At 40.2% G+C, this 21,399-nt stretch overlaps 1 protein-coding gene across 1 annotated transcript in view; it reads right to left on the bottom strand.

Moving 5' to 3' along the window:
- The window catches only part of sdk1a (sidekick cell adhesion molecule 1a), a 513,213-nt gene that overhangs the window by 61,692 nt on the left and 430,122 nt on the right, over nucleotides 1-21,399 (bottom strand). The window contains 4 exon segments of the mRNA XM_055651028.1: nucleotides 61-159; nucleotides 12,031-12,220; nucleotides 15,702-15,817; nucleotides 20,098-20,335. Of these exon segments, the coding sequence (XP_055507003.1) occupies nucleotides 61-159; nucleotides 12,031-12,220; nucleotides 15,702-15,817; nucleotides 20,098-20,335 (643 nt within the window).

Below are 21,399 nucleotides of genomic sequence, written 5' to 3'. Positions count from 1 at the left end.
TCATTGTGATTTTTTTTTCACAAGAAAATGTCACCCAGTTTGCACGTTCTTTGGCCTTACCTAGAATAATGCCATTGGGGTTCTCAGGTGTTTGCCAGACTACTCTCACTGAAGTCATCTGGACCTCCGGGAAGATCAGCTTAATGGGAGGACCTGGAACTGATAATGGTAAAGAGCAAGTCATAATACATTTATTGGCTGGCTGAAACTTATTCCTAATGTTAAACACATTTCAAATATTTACTTTATTGACTAATGGTACTGTATACTAAAGACAAACCAGATCTTCAGAGTCTTCATAAAACTTTAAAACCAATATAGACAACAGAGTGCAAGCCTTATAGCTTTCAATCTCATCACTGACAGAAATGAAAAACATGGAATAGACCTACAATGTGCAATTTGCTTGAAATATATATATATATATATATGATTTCAATGTGTAAGAAGGAACTCCAGATGCTGGTTTAAACTGAAGACAGACACAAAAAGCTGGAGTAGCTCAGTGGGTCAGACAGCATCTCCGGAGAAAAGGAATAGGTGACGTTTAGGGTCGAGACCCGACTTCAGAGTCAGGGGAAAGGGAAACGAGAGATACAGACAGTGATATAGAGAGGCATAAAAACAAATGAATGAAAGATATGCAAAAAAGTAACGATGAGAAAGGAAAGCCATTGTTAGCTGTAAACGAGTTACAGACAATGAAACTCAACAAGACGACTGAAACCAGTACAACGACTTGGGTGGGGATTTCATTATTTGATACAATTTACTGGCACAGTTTTCAATGATCATTTGTGATTATGTTGACAATGTACATTTCACAATTTTACATTTGGAATTCACAAAATAAATAGTTTTTATCAGGAGCGCAAATTGTAAATACACCAACACCCTGGGAGAAATAGTGGAAAACTGGCCCAGATGTAGGGTTGGTCTGGAGTCTGAAGAAGGGTCTCGACACGAAACATCACCCATTCCTTCTCTCCAGAGATGCTGCTGGTGAAACTGAGTTATTCCAGCTTTTTGTGTCCATCTCCAGATGTAGTATTACTCAGTACAAAGGGATTCTGGTCTTGGCTAGACCATTCAGGGCTGAACTGAGTAGGAGGAACGGAAAAACAATTCTGCCCATAGAGTCACAGAGGTGTACAGCGCAGAAACGGGCCCTTTGACCCACACATCCTTGCACATCTTTTTGCCCATTTACACCAACCCCACTTGCTTGTATCAGGTGCACATCCTTTGATGCCCTGCCTATTCACATTGAGGCAGTCTGCTGTGGTTCCATCCTGAGAAATGTCGGAATGACAATCACTCCATAAGTTAGAAACGTTTTCTGTGCCCACACATATCGTGTCACTAAATATATACGCTCCATTTCATTGAATAATCACCTTAATACTGCATATAATTAAACAATATATATTGCATCCAGTCATTAGTGAATACCAGGAAATGTCTTACTATTGTTAACAGTAACCACAGAAATGCGTGGGGGAAAGTGTATAAAGTTGCAATTCAGAAAATGAAGTTATTCAGCACCTGCAACTTGCAACTTTCTCCAACCAGAACTTCACATCATTCGTAACTTCACAAGTGATAGGAGCAGAATTAGGACATTTGGCCCATCAAGTCTGCTCCACCATTTAATCATGGCTGATCCATCTTTCCCTCTTAAACCCATTCTCCTGCCTTCTCCCAATAACCACTGACACCCGTACAGATCATGAATCTATCTATCTCTGTCATACACAGCACCCTCCATAATGTTTGGGACAAAGACCCATCATTTATTTATTTGCCTCTGTACTCCACAATTTGAGATTTGTAATAGAAAAAATTCACATGTGGATAAAGTGCACATTGTCAGATATTATTCAAGGGTATTTTTATACATTTTGGTTTCACCATGTAGAAAATATGTTGTGTTTATACATTGTCCCTCCATTTCAGGGCACCATAATGTTTGAGACACATGGCTTCACAAGTGTTTGTAATTGCGCAGGTGTGTTTAATTGCCTCCTTTATGCAGGTATAAGAGCTCTCAGCACCTAGTCGTTCCTCCAATCTTTCCATCACCTTTGGCAACTGTTATTGCTGTTTATCAACATGAGGACCAAAGTTGTGCCAATGAAAGTCAAAGAAGCCATTATGAGACTGAGAAACAAGAATAAAACTGTTAGAGACATCAGCCAAACCTTAGGCTTACCAAAATCAACTGTTTGGAACATCATTAAGAAGAAAGGGAGCACTGGTGAGCTTACTAATCGCAAAGGGACTGGCAGGCCAAGGAAGACCTCCACAGCTGATGACAGAAGAATTCCCTCTCTAATAAAGAAAAATCCCTAAACACCTGTCCGACAGGTCCGAAACACTCTTCAGGAGTCAGGTCTGGTTAGACGCAAAAATAGGATGGGCAGGCTACAGTTTGCTAAGAAGTACTTAAAAGAGCAACCACAGTTCTGGAAAAAGGTATTGTGGACAGATGAGAGGGAGATTAACTTATATCAGAGTGATGGCAAGAGCAATGTATGGAGGAGAGAAGGAACTGCCCAAGATCTAAAGCATACCACCTGTGAAACACGGTGGTGGGGGTGTTATGGCCTGGGCATGTATGGCTGCTGAAGGTACTGGCTCACTTATCTTCATTGATGATACAACTGCTGATGGTAGTAGTATAATGAATTATGAAGTGTATAGACAGATCCTATCTGCTTAAGTTCAAACAAATGCCTCAAAACTCATTGGCTGACGGTTCATCCTACAGCAAGACATTGATTCTAAACATACTGCTAAAGCAACAAAGGAGTTTTTCAAAGCTAGAAATGGTCAATTCTTGAGTGGCCAAGTCAATCACCCAATCTGAACCCAATTGAGCATGCATTTTATATGCCGAAGAGAAAACTGAAGGGGACTAGCCCCCAAAACAAGCATATGCTAAAGATGGCTTCAATACAGGCCTGGCAGAGCATCACCAGAGAAGACACCCAGCAACTGGTGATGAACATGAATCGCAGACTTCAAGCAGTTATTGCATGCAAAGGATATGCAACAATATACAAAACAAGACTACTTTCATTTACATGACATTGCTGTGTCCCAAACATTATGATGCCCTGAAATGGGGGGACTATGTATAAACACTGCTGTAATTTCTACATGGTGAAACCAAAATGTATAAAAATGGTCTTTATTAAAATCTGACAATGTGCACTTTAACCACATGTGATTTTTTCTATTAAAAATCTCAAATTGTGGAGTACAAAGACAAATAAATAAATGATGGGTCTTTGTCCCAAACATTATGGAGGGCACTGTAACTATCCATTAACGTGGCCTCCAGAGCTTTTTGTTCTCCAAGTAACCAGCATCTTGCTGCAGTCTAACTAGTGTTTTATAAATTGCAACATGCCTTCCCAACAAGAACTGTGGTTAAGCTTTGTATCGTAGAAAATATATAACAGAGAAGGCAGACATTCAGCCCACTCTGTCTGTGTTAGTTGGAAGAAAGCTTCCCAACTTAATCCCACCGTTCAGCACCAGATTGAAAACATAGAAAATAGGTGCAGGAGTAGGCCATTCGGCCCTTCGATATGATCATGGCTGATCATCCAACTCAGTATCCTGTACCTGCCATCTCTCCATACCCCCTGATCCCTTTAGCCACAATGGCTACATTGGCAACTCTGCGTGTCAAAGCACTCGAGACATAAGGTTGAGCACTTTTTAAATGTGCTAAGGGTTTCACCTCCACACATTGAGTTTCAAACGGCCCTTTGGGCGATTCTTTTTTTCTTCAGTCACTTGCCTATTTTCTTGGCCGACAATGGTGTATGACTGTGAAGGATAAGTGGGAAATACAAGTGTGCATCCTGCTGACATATAAAGTACTGACTGAGTCTGGCATAAGAGAGTTTATTTTTCAATCTTTCAAAGACTGAATCGTCAAAGTACTTTATTTTACAGTAAGGTGCACAACTACAATAATAATTTTATATTGTTCAATTAATATACTGTCTTGAAATTCAATTGAATAACACATATATTTCCAGTACAATATGAGTGAAAAATCTATTTAATCCGAGTAAGTTTGTTTCCCAGTTTCCAAGTCAAATTGTGCAATTATACATTTGGACCAGGTTCTCTCAGCTGTGAGATACCATTGTGATCACATTATTTACGGATTGTGGACATATATGATGGCACCGGCTTCCAACAATGTTTTTGGAACACAGTGTGGGAACTTTGTCTATGCTGCCCTGAGATTAACCAGCCTTGGGAACTCCTACACAATATAAATCACACCAACACCTCTACTTCCTCGGAGACTAAGGAAGTTCGGCATGTCTCCAATAATTCTGACCATGTTCTACAGATGCGCTGTGGAAAGCAAACTATCGGGTGGCACCACAGGTTGGTCTGGGAACAGATCTGCCCAGTGATCTGTAGATGTAGCCCAGTCTACCACACAGACCAGACTCCCCACCATCGATTCCATCTACACCTCATGCTACCTCGGGAATGCAGGCAATGCAATCAAAAATATTTTTCATCCTGGTAATTTCTTCTCCTCCCCACTCTCGTCGGGTGGAAGATATAGAAGCTGGAACTCATGTACCAGCAGATTCAGGAACATCGACTTCTCTTTAGTTATCAGTCTACTTAACATTTCCTCCCAATAGAAAGAACATAGCACTGCCCATTGATATTGTATTTTAATTTAAACTGGAGCCCTTTCAGCTTTCCTTCACTACTTTCCCTTCCATAACACAACTTCCTTTGCTATATGCTTCTCTGAACAGAACCTTCTTTCTCTACACCTACGTCCTACTCTGATTCATATCTTATTTGTTTGCACACACACATACAGAGATCAAATGGATTTCCATTTGCAGATCTGAGGTGCCTACCAATTACAACGGATCAAACTGCTCATTGTTTTGTCTCTGGACATAAAAACAAAACCTTAATTTTGCATAAACCTTGCAATCAGTTAGCTTAGAACTGGTACGAATATACATTAACAAAATCTGCAACTCGTTACGGTACTCTTTGCATATAAAAATGATCAAATACTCTGATCCAACATGACTAGAATCTCAAATACCAAGAAATATCTGCATTATTACCAGCCTTCACTATTTTTGCTTACTGCAGAGGTTTTAGTGACAATTTATGCAGCTGTATAAGCATGAAGCTACGTTTAATTCTATTGTGTTTAAATTCTCAGAAACACACAAGCTCTTCTGCGTAAATTAGTTGGAACACTTACCATCTCAGAATCACATTTCTCATAAACCGTACATATGTATTAGGAAATGGATGAGGCTCTTAACTATGTCCTAGTGTGGTTTGCAGTATATTTTAGATTCAATATATTAATTGAACACTGCACCGCGCCATGGCTTTTACAAAACGGATGTAGTCGACATTTAAGTTGGTAGCTGTGAACTAAAGCTCAGCAGAGGGTAGTGGAGGAAGGGTAGAGGCTGTGCTTTCAAATCTCTCCCTCTGTGGAAAACAAATGACAATGTGCAGCAAAGCTGCCAGATGCTGCTCAGCCCACTGAGTTCCTCCAGCAGTTTCTTTATTGCAGCAAAATTATGGTGTTCAGGGTTTAATAAGGGCATGGCGTATATAACATACCATGCTTGTTGTTCGGAAGGAACACAAGGTGTATGTATTGTAACAAAAGGCTCATTGGCAGAATTAACCAGTGCAGTAAAGTGAAAGGTGAGAACAGAGGCAAACCTGTTCACTGTGAAGGAGTGTATCATCTGTTGCAAGCAGTGACAACTGATCTTAGATCTTTTCGGTCGCATGAACTGTTTTTTATCAGGTTCCAACAACTGCCAACACTTTGAAAGTTGTACTATTTGACGGCAGAACAAATAACTTCAGGGCTGGCTCAAGGTTGATTCCTCCTCTTGCTTGCTGCCTGTGCTATTTCTGTGGCTGCACTTACACTTGGTGGTCCTGTGATCCCAGATGCCTGTCTCAGCCTGAGAAGCGCATGAATGGTGCCTAAAGGGGGGCGGCAGGGTGGCGCAGTGGTATAGTTGCTGCCTTACAGCGCCAGAGACCCAGGTTTGATCCTGACTACAGGTGCTGTGTATGGAGTTTGTACGTTCTCTCCCGTGACCTGCGTGGGTTTGCCCCGGGTGCTCCGGATTCCTCCCACACGCCAAAGATGTACAGGTTTGAAGGTTTAATTGGCTCCTGAAAAGATTGTAAATTGTTTCTAGTGTGTAGGATAGTGCTAGTCTGTGGGGATCGCTGGTCGGCGCCGACCTGATGGACCAAACACCCTGTTTTCTTGCCGTATTTCTAAACTAAACTAAATCACAGCACCAATGCCAAAGGCTTGGCCCTGGAACTCATGGCAGCTTGCCAATGTCAAAAGTCTTTTTAATTGCTTTTAAGTGTCACTGCTAAACCGAGATATTTAAAAGCCAAAATAAATTAAATTAAATTAAAAATTAAAACGAAAAAAAATGTTTAAAGAAAAATTAATACATTTATTTTAAAACACATTTGACTGCTAGAAATTAACTCTAAACATTAAGAATGTACAACAGAGGTGAAAAAACCACTTACTTGCATTCGCCTTTTGTCAAAGCTGCCACAGCCAGACATAAAAAATGTTTTTATCCACTATTACTCAACAACCAAAATCTGTAGCCTACCTTTGATCTGGTATTCTGTTGGTTCACATACTTGATCAATGGTGTTTTATAATTAATGCTTTATTATTATTAATATTTAGTATTTTCTGAGTCATTCGTAACTGTCACCGTATGTCATGTTGTTACTTGTGGGCGGAGCACCAAGGCAAATTCCTTGTATGTGAATACTTGGCCAATAAACTAACTTACTTTTCAATCAAAGTGAGCAATCCCATTCAAATGAATTGGATCATCTTGCATATCTAGCTCTGCAGGGTCAAATCAGTGTCGGATTTACGTATAAGCTAAACAAGCTATAGCTTAGGGGCCCCACTTTCTAGGGGGCCCCCCAAAAAATTGATGGGCCTCAAGGTCTAGGGGGGCCTCCGGCCAAGGCAGAACACCTACCGTTCAACTCTGGGCGGCCCCCCTCTCTATCTCACTCTCTCCATCTCCCCCGCTATCCAAGTCCGGGCCGCCGGGCTCCGCTCGCTCCTCATCCGCCGGCACGGCAGGCCGCCTTGCACATGCGCACAACCACAGCCAGCACATCATCGGCCGCCCTGCGCATGCGCACTGCAACGGCAACTGGTCGGCGCTGGGCACTTTCTCCCTCGCTTTGAATTGTGGGAGATTTGGCCGCCATGGCTGTCCGGTCTTTGGGGGCCTCACAAGTGGAACAAGCGTCTAAATCCGGCACTGGGTCAAATATTCCATTTGAGAAACATAGCTGCACCAAATAATGGAAACTATTAACAACGGTGTAAGAAGATTTCAAATAAATAAATAAATGATTAGATATATATTATTTTGAGAGCATATCAGGCGGCCTCCAGAAATTAATTGCAACAGAAAAGGGAGGTGATGGCTGTGTCAATATTGAACAGTCCCCTGGGACTTGAATGTAGTCATGCATCTCATATGTGTGATCCAGGATGGCTAAAACATCTGCAAATACCAAACTCAAATGTTCAACTTCTCTACTCGCCTCAGACATCAGTTGGAGCACCGCGCCCTCATCAGTCACTCAGCAATCTCCTTCAGGACTCCACGCCCTCAAACATTAAGCAGTGCTACAGAACTCACATTCAGATCTTTCATCGTATGCAGATTGCCAAGATCTATTTGGCACAGCTGCTAAAAACGTGCGGCACTCACTAACATACTTCCTCCCTCTCTCGCAAAACAAGTGTCACTGGAAAATCACAGTCATAAGTTACTAACGGGCGGGGAAAATGAATAACATATTACTGTAACCCTATAAAGGAGGCACAGGTTGTTAAGACTTACAGCAGCCAATACACAGTCCATGGCCCATTTAGGAATTTCTGCTCATTGTCAAGCTACCCATAACAAACTTCCTTTCTTCCTTCTCTTCAGCACCCCCTTGCCCTTCACTTAGACAAGACGTGCAACATCTCAGGTGATTGCAGAATAGGCAAAAGATAAAGGCAGAGAGCCATGCAAGTTAAAACACCCAGCCACTCAGTTAATGACAAGGCCCTAACAAAATTATGTCATGAACATCAAAAGATTGTAGCTGAACTGTGGACAAGGCAGACAAAGGTTTGTGGTGACATAAGGAACTGCAGATGCTGGTCAACAAAAAAATAAACGTTGGAGTAACTCAGCAGGTCAGACAGCACCTCTGGAGAACACGGATAGATGACGTTTCTGGTGTGGATCTGATTGGGCGAGCGAGGAGTCGGAAGGGAGCTGGGGGCAGGACAAAGCCTGGGAAGTGATAGGTAGATACTTGAGGAGAGTTTATGATAGGTAGATGGTTGGACAAAGGCCAGAAGTAAAAAGGCAAATACTGTGAGATAAGGATAGAAGAGGTGTGAATTGTGAAGTCAGAAGAAGGACTAGAAGTGGAAGGGGACAAGAGGAATGTAATATGTAAAATGTCAGTCAGTACATGTTGTTTTCTGAGAAAAAGCAGCATAAACTCGCTTTTTAACACTTTTTTTAATAACAGTTAAATCATTCTGTTAAATTGCGTTTTATCTCGGTAATTACCTATTGTTTTCAATAGACATCCCTCAGCGCACTGCATTTAATTGTTCTGTTCAATAGACAATAGGTGCAGGAGTAGGCCAATTGGCTCTTCAAGCCAGCACCGCCATTCAATGTGATCATGGCTGATCATCCACAATCAGTTCCCCGTTCCTGCCTTCTCGCCATATCCCCTGACTGCTATCTTTAAGAGCTCTATCTAACTCCCTCTTGAAGCGTCCAGAGAATTGGCCTCCACTGCCTTCATAGGCAGAGAATTCCACAGACTCACAACTCTCTGTAAACATTTTTTTCCTCATCATCGTTCTAAACGGCTTACCCCTTATTCTTAGACTGTTGCCCCTGGTTCTGGACTCCCCTAACATCGGGAACATGTTTCCTGCCTCTAGCGTGACCAAACCCTTAATGATCTTATATGTTTCAATAAGATTAATGCATTGCAGCGCATCAGTTTCTTAGACAAAGTTCAATGCCCTGAGTACGGTAGAGATGAGTTGAAGTACCCTAACTAATGGAAGGACTGTTCAGAAGTCTGTAACAGATAACTACTTATCCTTGCTCCCTTCGAGCAGAAGGTACAGAAGCTTGAAAGTGCATATCACCAGACTGAGGAACAGCTTCTTCCCCTCTGTTATCAGGCTTCTGAACAGTCCTTCTATAAGCTTGAGTGCTGTCCAATTCACCTCAGCCCCATTGTGAACATTGGACTGTGTCTCTGGAACTGATGGTTAATTAGTCCCTGTAAATTGCCCAAGGGGTGTAGGGAGAGGATGTTAAAATGGGATAACATAGATTGAGGGTGAATGGGTGATCGATAGTTGGCGTGGACTAGGTGCGCCAAGCTAGCATGTTTCCAGGCTCCATCTTTGAATCAAAAAGTAATGTGAGAGGCAGAGACCTTTCCAGTTGAATCAATGATCGTAATTCTGTTTATTTCACCACTGGTAATCTAGTCTTTCAACCAAGATTGATTTGGAGTAGAATTCGGACAAATCTTGACACCTTTGAAGATAAATTTAACTGCAGAACAGGGCTTTTCAACAGACAAGTGGTAGCAACAAAAAAATCAGCCAGGGGTTATCAGCAGTGTTGTCAATGGCAACAAAATGGCATACATCACAAATGTACTCCTATGGCTTGGTTTGAACCAGTCTACAGCTTTCAAGGCCATCAGTAGATGTTTCATTTCATTTACTAGGATCTGGCAGATTTGTAGAAAGGCTGTCAAAAATAGATGACAGCACAGGTTTCCGTATAAATCTCTCTGGCAAGGTTCAATTTCTCCCATAGTCATATTCATGAAAATGCCTGATTATGGCAGTTAAACCTTTGCCACCTGCCAGAAGACTTATAAAAGGAAAAACAATCAAATCACTTTACTGCAAAGATTTTCCCTTGAACATTTGTTTTAATTTGATGAAGCAATATATTTGACTTTCATTATTATTGATTGTTCTTTTTTATTATATATTAATCTGTGTGTGTGTGTTACAGGCCTTTTATGCTGCTTTAAGTAAGAATGTCACTGTTCTGCTGCTGGTACTTATAACAATTAAACATGCAGCATGACACTTGATCTTTCTTATACGTCTTGAGTGCTGAATATTTCTATGTGAAATTTAAATATTTGATTTTTACTTTTGAAAAAAAAGCTCCAGTATTTCCCCCCATGAAATTCAGGTGCAAATACACTCTGCTGTGGGCTAAATGAAGCAAAATTGAGACTGTCAGATGAACTGGCCGCATCACATTTCATAGCTCCACAGAATGTTGTAGTTGAGATTGAAAGTTGTGATTGAACAATAGTTCATTTCAGTTCAGTTTTGTTCACCTTAGTTTATTGTCACGTGTACTGAGGTACAGTGAAACTTTTTTTTTGGGTGTGCTATCCAGTCAGCGGAAGACAACACACGATTACAATAGCTGAACGAGAACAATTCTATTACCATGTGGCAATTCCAAGTTGCTGGACCGGCTTTAAAATGCCAGTTACAGTTAAGTAGCAATTTCAGGTTTGCATCTGCATCCGAATTATATGTTATTGGTACTTAAGTTTAACCAAACCACTTTTTATAAAGCTGTAATTATCTCTTGAAGAAATTGCAAAAAATATATTTTCATCCCTGAGCATTCAGGAGTCAGATGAAAGTAGAAATAAAGTGTCAGCACTTTGCCCTGGGAAAGCAAACACTGTAACAATGCTAAATTAATCCCAATTTTTAATGCTCCAAGAACAGCTTCATATCTCATGGGCTTTTGCGATCAATAAGCATTAACATGGATTTACATGCACAAATAGATGATCATTAATGATTATACATAATTTAAACTTAACTAACGTTTATCGACCGCCCACTGATGCCAGGCATACCTTAATATTAAATGATAAAAATTAAATTTAAGTTGATGGAATACTCCTCTCCTGAACTTCACAGAACAAGGTTCTTCAATGGTCTTCAACCTCCAAAACTTAATTGAAGGTCACGCCTATTCAAACTTAAAACTATTCCTATATTTCAAAGAAAATGTTCTGCTATCGCTCACAGCATGCCAATGTATATTGCAGTCTCTTAAATTAAACACACAATCTAACTACACTAAGGTGCACAATGATTTCATGAAGGAACAATGGAAAATGTTGATTTGGCAGAACAAGAAAAGTGCCACAATGAGGTTCAGACGTGAGGTAGTGCCTGAGTATTTAACATTAACTACTGGAAATAAAAAGCTTGACTTCGCGATTTAATTAATCTATCTCACTTAACAAAACAGTAAAATTATCTTCCACATTAAAAATCCAAATCATGTAATAAAACCAATTCCAATGCAGTGTGTAGGAAGGACTTGCAGGTGCTGGTTTATACCAAAGATAGACACAAAATGCAGGAGTAATTCACTGGGTCAGGCATCATCTCTGAGCAAAATGTAAACGTGATGTTTCGAGTCAGAACCCTTCTTCAGAGTTAATAGGTGATGTTTCGGTCGGAACCCTTCCAACCCGAAACATCACCGATTCCTTTTCCCCAGAGATGCTGCCTGACCCGCTAAGTTACTCCAGCATTTTGTGTCCAACTCCAATCCAGAATGTCCTATATATATAGTTGACAAAAAATGTCTTCTGTTTGTTATCAAATACAAAGGCCCCATTCCTACATACATACAAGGCAGGATTCTTACATTTATAACTTAAGAAACATTTTCTTAAGTTGCATTATTCGCGTTGGGAGAATGAGATCACAAACCATGACCAATAATACAATGGACCAAGAAACAGGAATGGGATTAATTTGCATGATCCTTTTCATCTCTATTTGTATAATTCTATGGAATGAATATTGTGACTTACCATCATCCTTTGTCCTTTCCAATAGAACTGGCAAACATGGGACTCCATCTCCAATCCTGGTAAACGCTAACACTTGAATCTCGTATTGATTGTACTTCCTCAGGCCGTTCAAGACAACAGAGTGGGTAAAGTTTCCTTTAATCAGACGCGTTTGAGTGCCTGATTCAGAATATTTCTCTCGGTACAGTATCTAGGACAGCATATATATGTGATTTAGCTCCATAAGTAAAAATGCACATGTATTAATTAATACATATTCAACTTTGAATAAAAGGTTTACTTTAGGTCACAATTTTTTAGAAATAGCCCTAAAAAATTTAATTTATAATAGTAAATAATGATAAGCGAAATCTGAAATGATTACAAAACAACTATTTGTCAATTGTAGCATCATTGAAATAGAACTTTAAGAAGGAAATTGCTTCCAGTATCCCAAACTAACAATCCATGATGAACAATCACAGGTGCTGGATAAGACAGAGTATATAAACCATGATCCTAATCGCAGTGTGCGCAAGTTTGGGCAGAGGGTGGAATGCAACGTGGACATATTGGCACTGACAGAAATATATTTTTTCAAATAAGATATTAAACCGTCTTGACTAACTGAAAAGATGAACATTAAAAAATTAATACGCCTATCTAACATCCTCTTAAATGCCGCTATCAAATCCGTCTCCACCACCACCCCTGGCATTGTGTTCCAGGCACCCACACCCTATGTGTAAAAAACCTGCCCCTTTAAACGTTGCCCCTCTCACCTTAAAGCTATGCTCTCTAGTCCCAGACATTTCCACCCTGGGAATTAGCTTTTGCACAAATGTACAGGGATATTTACCAACACAATGGAATTGGTGCAAAATACACCGGCTTCACCTCGAAATGTCCAATGATGTGAAAATATATATCATACATAAAGGTATTATATCGGATAAGAATTAACAATTTGGAAGAATGAGACAATACGCATTTGTATGGAAAGTAAATCTCTTTCTATTTAGACGTAGGAAATGCATACACTTATACTGGGGCTGCTGAACTGAGATGGAGAGAATCACATTTGGATGTAAGCCTTCTGTTTTCATAATGACTATTTTTCCTCCATAATTCTATATAAACATCACAGAAATTATACACTTTAAAAGCATCACATATTATTTTCACATGGACATAAATTGCTGTTCCTCCATCATCAATAAGTCAACCACTACTATTTTTTTACGACAACTGGAGACGAGCTATAAATATGCCTTGGCATCCACATGATGAGAAAAAATAAAATAAAATAAAACCACGCTAGAATTATGTGTTTATATGAAGTCACATTTGACCATTATTAATAAAGTAGATTATGAAAACAGTGAAATATGATTTTAATTCCCACATCGAGAGAGCCTGCAACTCAGTTACAGATATAATTAAGACATTCTCAGCAGTATAATCTCTATTTTGCCATGAGAATATTTTTAACTGAAAAATATCATAGTGGAATTTTGCTTCATTTCTGAAGCAGTATTGTCCCTATTCTGTAAAAAAGTAATTTACTAATTCACACTTAAAAAAAACATGCGAATATTAGTTGTGGCGCAAATTAGTTGTGATAACAATGTTATCTTGGTCTTTTCCAATCAAAATATATTTTACAGAACGTTGAATAATCAGAATTGAATGCTTGATGAAGACACCGCACAATATTGGCAGTGTTTTCTCAGTGAGCACAGCAGTCTTCACATCAGTAAAGAACTAACCTGACAGACAGAAATATGAAAATAGGAAGAAATACAACAGTAAATTGTGCAAACATTTCAAACTCATTTGTATGACTTGTAGACTAATAAGTGTTTAGCAAGTAGTTTGGTAATATTTATAGACATGACCTATTATTCATCTGAATTTATATCTGTACAATCAGATACTTTTCCAAGGGTTTATTTATTTATATAATGAGCCATCAAATATGAAGTACCAGACAAACAAGATGACTAGGGTTTGAGCAAAAGACCATTTTAGTGGCGAGCTGGACTGACTCTACGACTAGGTCTTGAAGATTAAAGGGCCTGTCCCACTGTACGAGGTAATTCAAGAGTTCTCCAGAGTTTCCCCTGATTCGAACTCGGAGGATTATGGTAATAGCCGCTCGTAGGTACTCGGTGCTCTAGTGGACGTTTTTCAACAAGTTGAAAAAACTTCACGAGCTTACCGTGTTTCCCGAGTACCTGCCGTTACCGTTACGAGCCGTTAAGAGACGTCCCGAGCTCCGACGTACCCGCTACGTACGTACCACAAGTTCGATTTTTTTTTAAACTCGGGAGAGCACTTGGGTAAACTCGTATAGTGGGACAGGCCCTTAACTGTAAAAAGTTTGGATTCATTGTAAATTGCTTACTAAGACATATTGGAATTAAATTACATTTCTGAACCAGCGAGGTTAAAACACGATGGACTGAGCTTCATTGAGACATGGTATGCATGGCGATGGAACAACATGAGATTAATCTATCATTTCACAATCTGCACAGTTGTGGCATTGATGAATATAGGAATGGAAGAAGAGATTTCAGCCATTCCAATAGATCACGGCCTATCTTTATCTCAAATCTATTTACCATTTCAGCTTCCACATCCTTTCCCAATCTCAGCTAATAAAAACATTATTGACCATGATCTTGAAATATTCAATTATTTGTTAGAATTTCACATATTTGTTACATTAGAAACTATACAATGCTTATAGTTAATAGTGTTTTATATTAATCATAGGAGAGTATTGATCTAAAAGTGAGGCACAGTGGCACAACTGGTAAACTTGCTGCCTCACAGCGCCAGAGAACCAGGTTCAATCCTGGCCTCAGGTGTTGTCCATGTGGAGTTTGCACGTTCTCCCTGTGACTGTGTGGGTTTCCTCCGGGTGCTCCGGTATATTCCCAGATTTCAAAGACATGCGGGCTTGTAGGTTAATTGATCTCTGTAAATTGCCCCTAGAGTGTAGGGAGTGGATGCAAAAGCAAGATAACATAGAACAAATATGATCAGAAGGGCTTGTTTCCACGCAGTAGCTCTAAAGTAAATCTCTACATTTCTCTGCGGTTATCTATGCTTTCTGTCTTTTCTCAGGATACTACAGGTCTGTTTGTGGTCAATGCAGTTGATTTCTAGTGTTCACTTTTCCTGGGAGATTACATGGTGGCCATTGCAAGGGGGGATATGCACACTGAATCTGTACACACCGTAAATGGTTTCAGTTTAGTTTAGTTTATTGTCACGTGTACCAAGGTACAGTTAAAAACTTTAGTTACGTACATAGTAGTTCAGCACTGCTCTCTGGTTGTGGTAGGATGATTCCGTGGCCTGGTAACAGCTGCCAAGAAACTGTCCCTGACTCTGGAGGTGTGTGTTTTCACACTTCTATACTCTTTGCCTGATGGGAGAGGGGAGAAGAAGGAGTGGCCAGGGTGCAACTCGTCCTTCAGTATTGAGGCTTGATTGTAATCATGTATTGTCTTTCCGCTGATTGATTAGCAGGCAACAAAAGTTTTTCACTGTACTTTGGTACACGTGACAATAAATTAAACTAAACTAATGACAGTCCCTGTTCCACACTGCAACATGAATGACAGGGAGACCCATGAGAAATATCTGTCTTTTGAATTTTTTTTCAAAGTCAATGATACCTTATACCCGAGGATAAGTCCATTTTGATCAGATTCTGGAACTGGTCCCCACATGACCAGTATCTGCGTAGGACTCACGGCCTCTGCTGTTACATTCCCTGGAGCAGCTGATGGGACTGAAATGGAAGAGGAAAAGGAAGAAGTTTCATTGGAAAATCAGTGGAAGCAAATACTCTACAATTAGCTGAAATACATTCTGTACTGTAGGATGGAATTATCACAGCTTGAACACATGGATGTGTTCAAAATATACAAAATAATGAAAGTGGTGAATGGCAAGGCCTTAAGCTAGGTGGAAATGGGCAAAAAAGGAACCTAATCTAATCAGAGGACTCTTTATCTCATCGTATCAAACAAATAGATGCTTGAATGGATATTTGAAGATAATGCACAGTTTATTTAAAGAATAACCCTCTGATGTTGCTGGAAACTTTGACCCGGATACTATTTGAGGACAATTGGACAGATACATGGATAGGAAAGATTTGGAGCAATAACGGGCGAATGGGACCAGCTTAGATGGGGCATCTCAGCCAGCATGAATGGGTTGGGCTGAAGGGCCTGTTTCCATGCTGTATGACTCGATGAGGGAATTGGACTGTACACATTTTCAATCCAACGTCAGCTCTTGGCTGCTGGGGTGCAGGCAGGTAATACTGTGCTTTCATGTTGTGTGATTTAACGCATTCGGTATTGGCCTAGAACCTGCTGATATGGGTTTCAGATTCAAAACAGACCCGGTTTCCTCCTGCCTAATGACTATCTGGATTGGGGAAAGTGAGTGGCATATTGTAAGAATAATGAAATGAGGTAGCAACCGTTTAATTAAGTAATGCACTGCCATTGGAGATAATAGCTTGGTTTTCACTTTGATGAAATAAGGCAGAAGTCTGAAATGAAATAAATTAAACATGTAATTATTATTTCCTTTCATAGTGGAGTTATTGAATATTATTGTCCTGGCTTTCCCAGTTGAAGTAAGCGAAACAGAGAAATTGTTTTTTTGTCACTTGTGATAATGCATTTTCATCATTGTGTTGTGTAATCTTAAAAAATAATTAGTGATTTTAGGAAATGTTTTTCCGAGATTGCTTTACAACTTCGTAAAGTATGAAATATTGTTTAGGCAGTTTATTATTATATTTTCAATTATACTGGTTTTTATCACAGAAGCTCTTGTTTGGACACATGTGAGATTGGATATTGGCGATGCAGTGTACACCTTGGTCTTCCCATGTCATTAACTAACATGTAGCAGTTCTAGTTTACCACTGTGTTACAATCAGTTTAAGATTGTGTCCCAAGGTTGTTTCTGATGAACCAATTGCACAGAATCTCTCTGTAATTCCCTGCATGAAGAATTACGAATCTCAGCACGGTTTCCAGCATTGCTGTAGGGAGTTGAATTGAGGAACTAATCCATTGCATTAATATACTTCTCTTAGTTACAGACCAGGCAAAAAAAGACGCTGCCAAGATTTAGACACTAGTCAAATGGCCCCAATCGCAATTAAGTAAAAATATATCCATGATAATTCTTTGCTGAGCTCATTATCTTGGATCTGTTTCATTATTTAAGGGTTAGAAGAGTCACCCAGAACTCCCAATTTTAGTAGAGTGTGCAGCTAACCCTAGTTCTCATATTTCCTTCTGATGTGCACAAAATCATGAAAGGAATGGATTGGTTTAGACGCATAGAGTATCTTGCCCAGAGTATTGGGAATCGAGAACCAGAGGACATAGGTTTAAGGAGAGGGGTAAAGATTTAATAGGGGTTACCCGAGGGTGATGGGCGTATGGAACTGAGGAGGTAGTTGAGGCATGTACTATCGCAATGTTTAAGAAACATTTAGGCAGGTACTTGGATAGGACAAATTTAGAGGGATATGGGCCAAAGGCAGGCACGTGGGACTAGTGTAGATAGAACATGTTGTCCGGTGTGGGCAAGTTGGGCCAAAGGGCCTGTTTCCACACTGTCTCACTCTATGCAGGGGGAGGTATCCAAGCCTCATCTTAAATTTGTTCCATGTCCACCCAAATGTATTTTCGAGCAGGGGACATGGATAGCAAGCAGCAGGGAGAAAGCAGCTTATTGATTTCTTCCCCTGTGGTCTGAGGACAATGCAAGGTCCTTCGGAACTCATCCCAAGGCCAAATGGCAAACATATTCATCCAAAATTCACCCACTCAAAATTTATTTTGTCAATTCCAATATTACCGAATGTTTTACTTTCAAGTCTGTCCATGTGTTTAAGTGCAGCTAAATTGGAATTTAAACTTTAAGTTTATTGTTTTACCTTGCACCACTTAACACCACCAATTTCATTAACAAACAGAAAGTGCTCCATTTGTAAGAGTCCTGGCATTATGAGGATTCCATGTCCAGACTGCATTCATTGATCAGACGGAGGAGGCTGGTTGCTGGATAATTACCATTAAGAACAACCAGGAACTTCTGCCTCAGGGTTTGTTCTGAAACATGTAGCATTCCCCTGAGATTCAGCATTTTGTTGCCATGCGTCCAACTTGGCTCAACTCAAGTTATGCAAAATACACTCAGGAAAGCCCAGAAATTCATATGGCAAGCTGAGGCCAACTCACAAAAACAAAACTCACTCAACAAAAACACATTCAAATGCCGGTCCAGACTCTAACCTGGCTAGATCTGTATATCTGGTGACTTGTATTAACATTTTTTAAATGCCACTGTAGAATGTTAGACAATTCTCACTGGAACAGTACCCTCATAAAATCATTTCATATTCCTGCAGAATTAGATTATGTCACCTTTATGTTAAGGGAATTTAAATAAAACTATGAATTTCCTTCAACAAAACACAAAGTGCTGGTGAACGCAGCAGGTCCAGCAGCATCTGTGGAGGGATTGTGCAGGAGGGTACTGCAGTTGCAGGTTCACAACGAAGATAGACACAAAATGCTGGAGACAGGCAGCATCACTGGGTAGAAGGAATGCGAGATCCAAAACGTCACCCATCCTTCTATTCAGAGATGCTGCCTTCCTGCTGAGTTACTCCAGCATTTTATGCCTATCCTTTGTGGAGGGAATGTCTGAAGAAGGGTTCCGACCCGAAATACCATCCGTCTATTCCCTCCACGGCATGAGAGCATGGTGGCGCAGCGGTAGAGTTGCTGCCTTACAGCGCCAGAGACCCGGGTTTGATCCTGGCTGCTGTCTGTATGGAGTTTATACGTTCTCCTCGTGACCGGCGTGGGTTTTCTCCGAGATCTCCAGTTTTCTCCCTCACCCCAAAGACGTACAGGTTTGCAGGTTAATTGGCTTGGTATAAGTATAATTATAAATTGTCCCTAGTGTGTAGGGTAGCTTTAGCGTGCGGGTTTGCTGGTCGGCACGGACTCAGTGGGCCCGTTTCCACGCTGTATCAATAAAATTAAAAAACTAAAACAAAAAGACGCAGCCTGATCTACTGAGTTCCACCAGCACTTTGTGTTTTGCATATGAATCTTCTTTTCCGGGTTTTATGAAAGACTGGGTACCATCAGATTGGAAACAAGACATCATAAATACAACATTATAATTTTGTTCACGTTTTCCGTGCATTTTGATGATTTGAATAGTTGGTGTTTAGTCTGAAGGGTGATGGCATAATTTGGAGGAGCTGGTCTGAAGGAGTTACAAAGCTTACTAAGCTGAACAAGAAAATTAAATAGTTCAAATGATAAAGCAGCTGATACAAGATCATTGAACAACTTTATCTCCACTGACATTAATTCAACATCATCACACTGTCATCTTGAAAATCTCCTTAAGGTGAGGCTTTATAAGCAAAAACACCAGCAAAATCATGAAAGGAAAGGTACAGAAAAAAACAAATACATGTCTAAAATAGATTGGGATTCTTGTAGACTAATTGAAAAAAGGAGATCAGCATAGCCGATCCCTTTCATCTCCAGAACCAAAGCTTTAATAAAAATCTCTCTGACAGCTATCAGCATTCAAAATGAAGTCTATGAGAATTCAATCAATTATCCTACAGACATGTCGTGAACCAGAAAGAGATAAACAACCTATATTTTGTCTTAAAACACAAATTGCTGGAGTAATTCAGTGGGTCAGGCAGCATCTGTGGAAGGAGTGGATAGACAACATTTCAGGCTGTGGCGCTTCTTTGGACTATTTCCACAGATGTTGTCTGACCTACTGAGTTACTCTGGCACTCTGCGTTTTGCTCAAGATTCATGCATCTGCAGTTCCTTGGGTCTCTATTTTTGGTCTGGGAATACTAAATCTGAACGAGGTGGGAAATCGAGCACAGTCATCCTTCATCCTCATACTTACGAGCTTGTTGAAAAGCATACTTTTACTTCATAAGTGTTTTTCAAGAGATTACAGTAACAATAAGATATTCAAAAGTACCTGATTCTCTTGTGCATCCTTGGACTTGACTGCTCCAAGGTCCGGATCCAATGGCATTGAAAGCCTGGATGTGAAACAGATAGTCAGTCCATTCCTCCAGGTTCTCAATGGTAATTTCCCTCTCTAGACGATCATTAACGATCTGTGTTGCAGGCATGCCCTGACCATCCACTCGCCAATACTTCATTCTATATCCAACTGAGTCTGGGTTACCATTGTACTCGGTCTCTGGAAGAGGCTGCAAATAAACAGATTATGGATTAAAAGGTACATGCTGATAACCACATAAATGTGCTTCTGAGCCAAGACTGATACATTACAGTAAATTAACTCGCAAATTGTCTAATTTAAAAAATTTAATTCAGTTGTTAATCCCTGTGAAGGAGCACGTGATGAACTTGAGCATGAACCCATTTCCCTGATTTAACTTGAGTGTATTAGCTCGGTGAGGTGTTCCAAAGACTGGAAGACAATGATAAATAGAGCAAACGTAGAGCAATGGTCTCAGAAGTGTTTTTTCTTCCTGATTGTTTTTTCTCACTCACTGTAACCAACTACTTCTTTAAAACTATTGTGGGATAAACATGCAATTGTCCTAATAGTGCTGGAATAACTCAGCAGGTCCGGCAGCATCTGTGGAAGTAGATAGGCGAGATTTTGGGCCGGGGTCCTTCTTCTGACCATTTCCACAGATGCTGTCTGAGTTACTCCAGCACTCTGTGTTATGCTCAAGATTCCAGCATGTGTTTGCATTGGTGCAGCTGGCAGAGATGCTGCCTCACAGCGCCAGAGACCCAGGTTCAACCGTGACCAGCTGCGCACTGTGTAGGGGCGCACTGTGTGGGGAGTGGATGCAAAATTAGGATAACATAGAGCTTGCATGAATGGGTGATGGATGGTCACCGCAGACTCGTTGGGTTGAAGGGCCTGTTTTCAAGCTGTATCTCTAAATTATACTAAACATACAAAGCAGTTCTGAGAGTTAACATTAAATTGATGGACCAAATGGCCTTCTTCTGCAAAAATCGAATCTATTTGTAATAGGTTGAAGTGTTTTCACAGTGGGAGCAGCTGATTTCTGGCAACAACTCGCACATAAGTTCCTTAGGAAAAAAATGCAATATTTTTATTAAACTTATTCCAATGGCCCAGATCTTCCTGAATAGGTGGTGGCTGCATTTGCAACCCATGATGTCTCCTCTTCCAAATTTACCTCCAGATCTAGAAAGTTGACCTAATTGAGCCAGATAGTCCTGTAGCTCAGTGTCAAGGCCCAGAGCACTTGAAAAACATAGCAAGGTT

Source organism: Leucoraja erinacea, chromosome 20, assembly GCF_028641065.1.
Source record: "Leucoraja erinacea ecotype New England chromosome 20, Leri_hhj_1, whole genome shotgun sequence".
In the NCBI taxonomy this organism is placed as follows: Eukaryota; Metazoa; Chordata; class Chondrichthyes; order Rajiformes; family Rajidae; genus Leucoraja; species Leucoraja erinaceus.
Note: the sequence above shows the minus strand (reverse complement) of the source record. Positions and strands in the feature narration are given on the sequence as shown.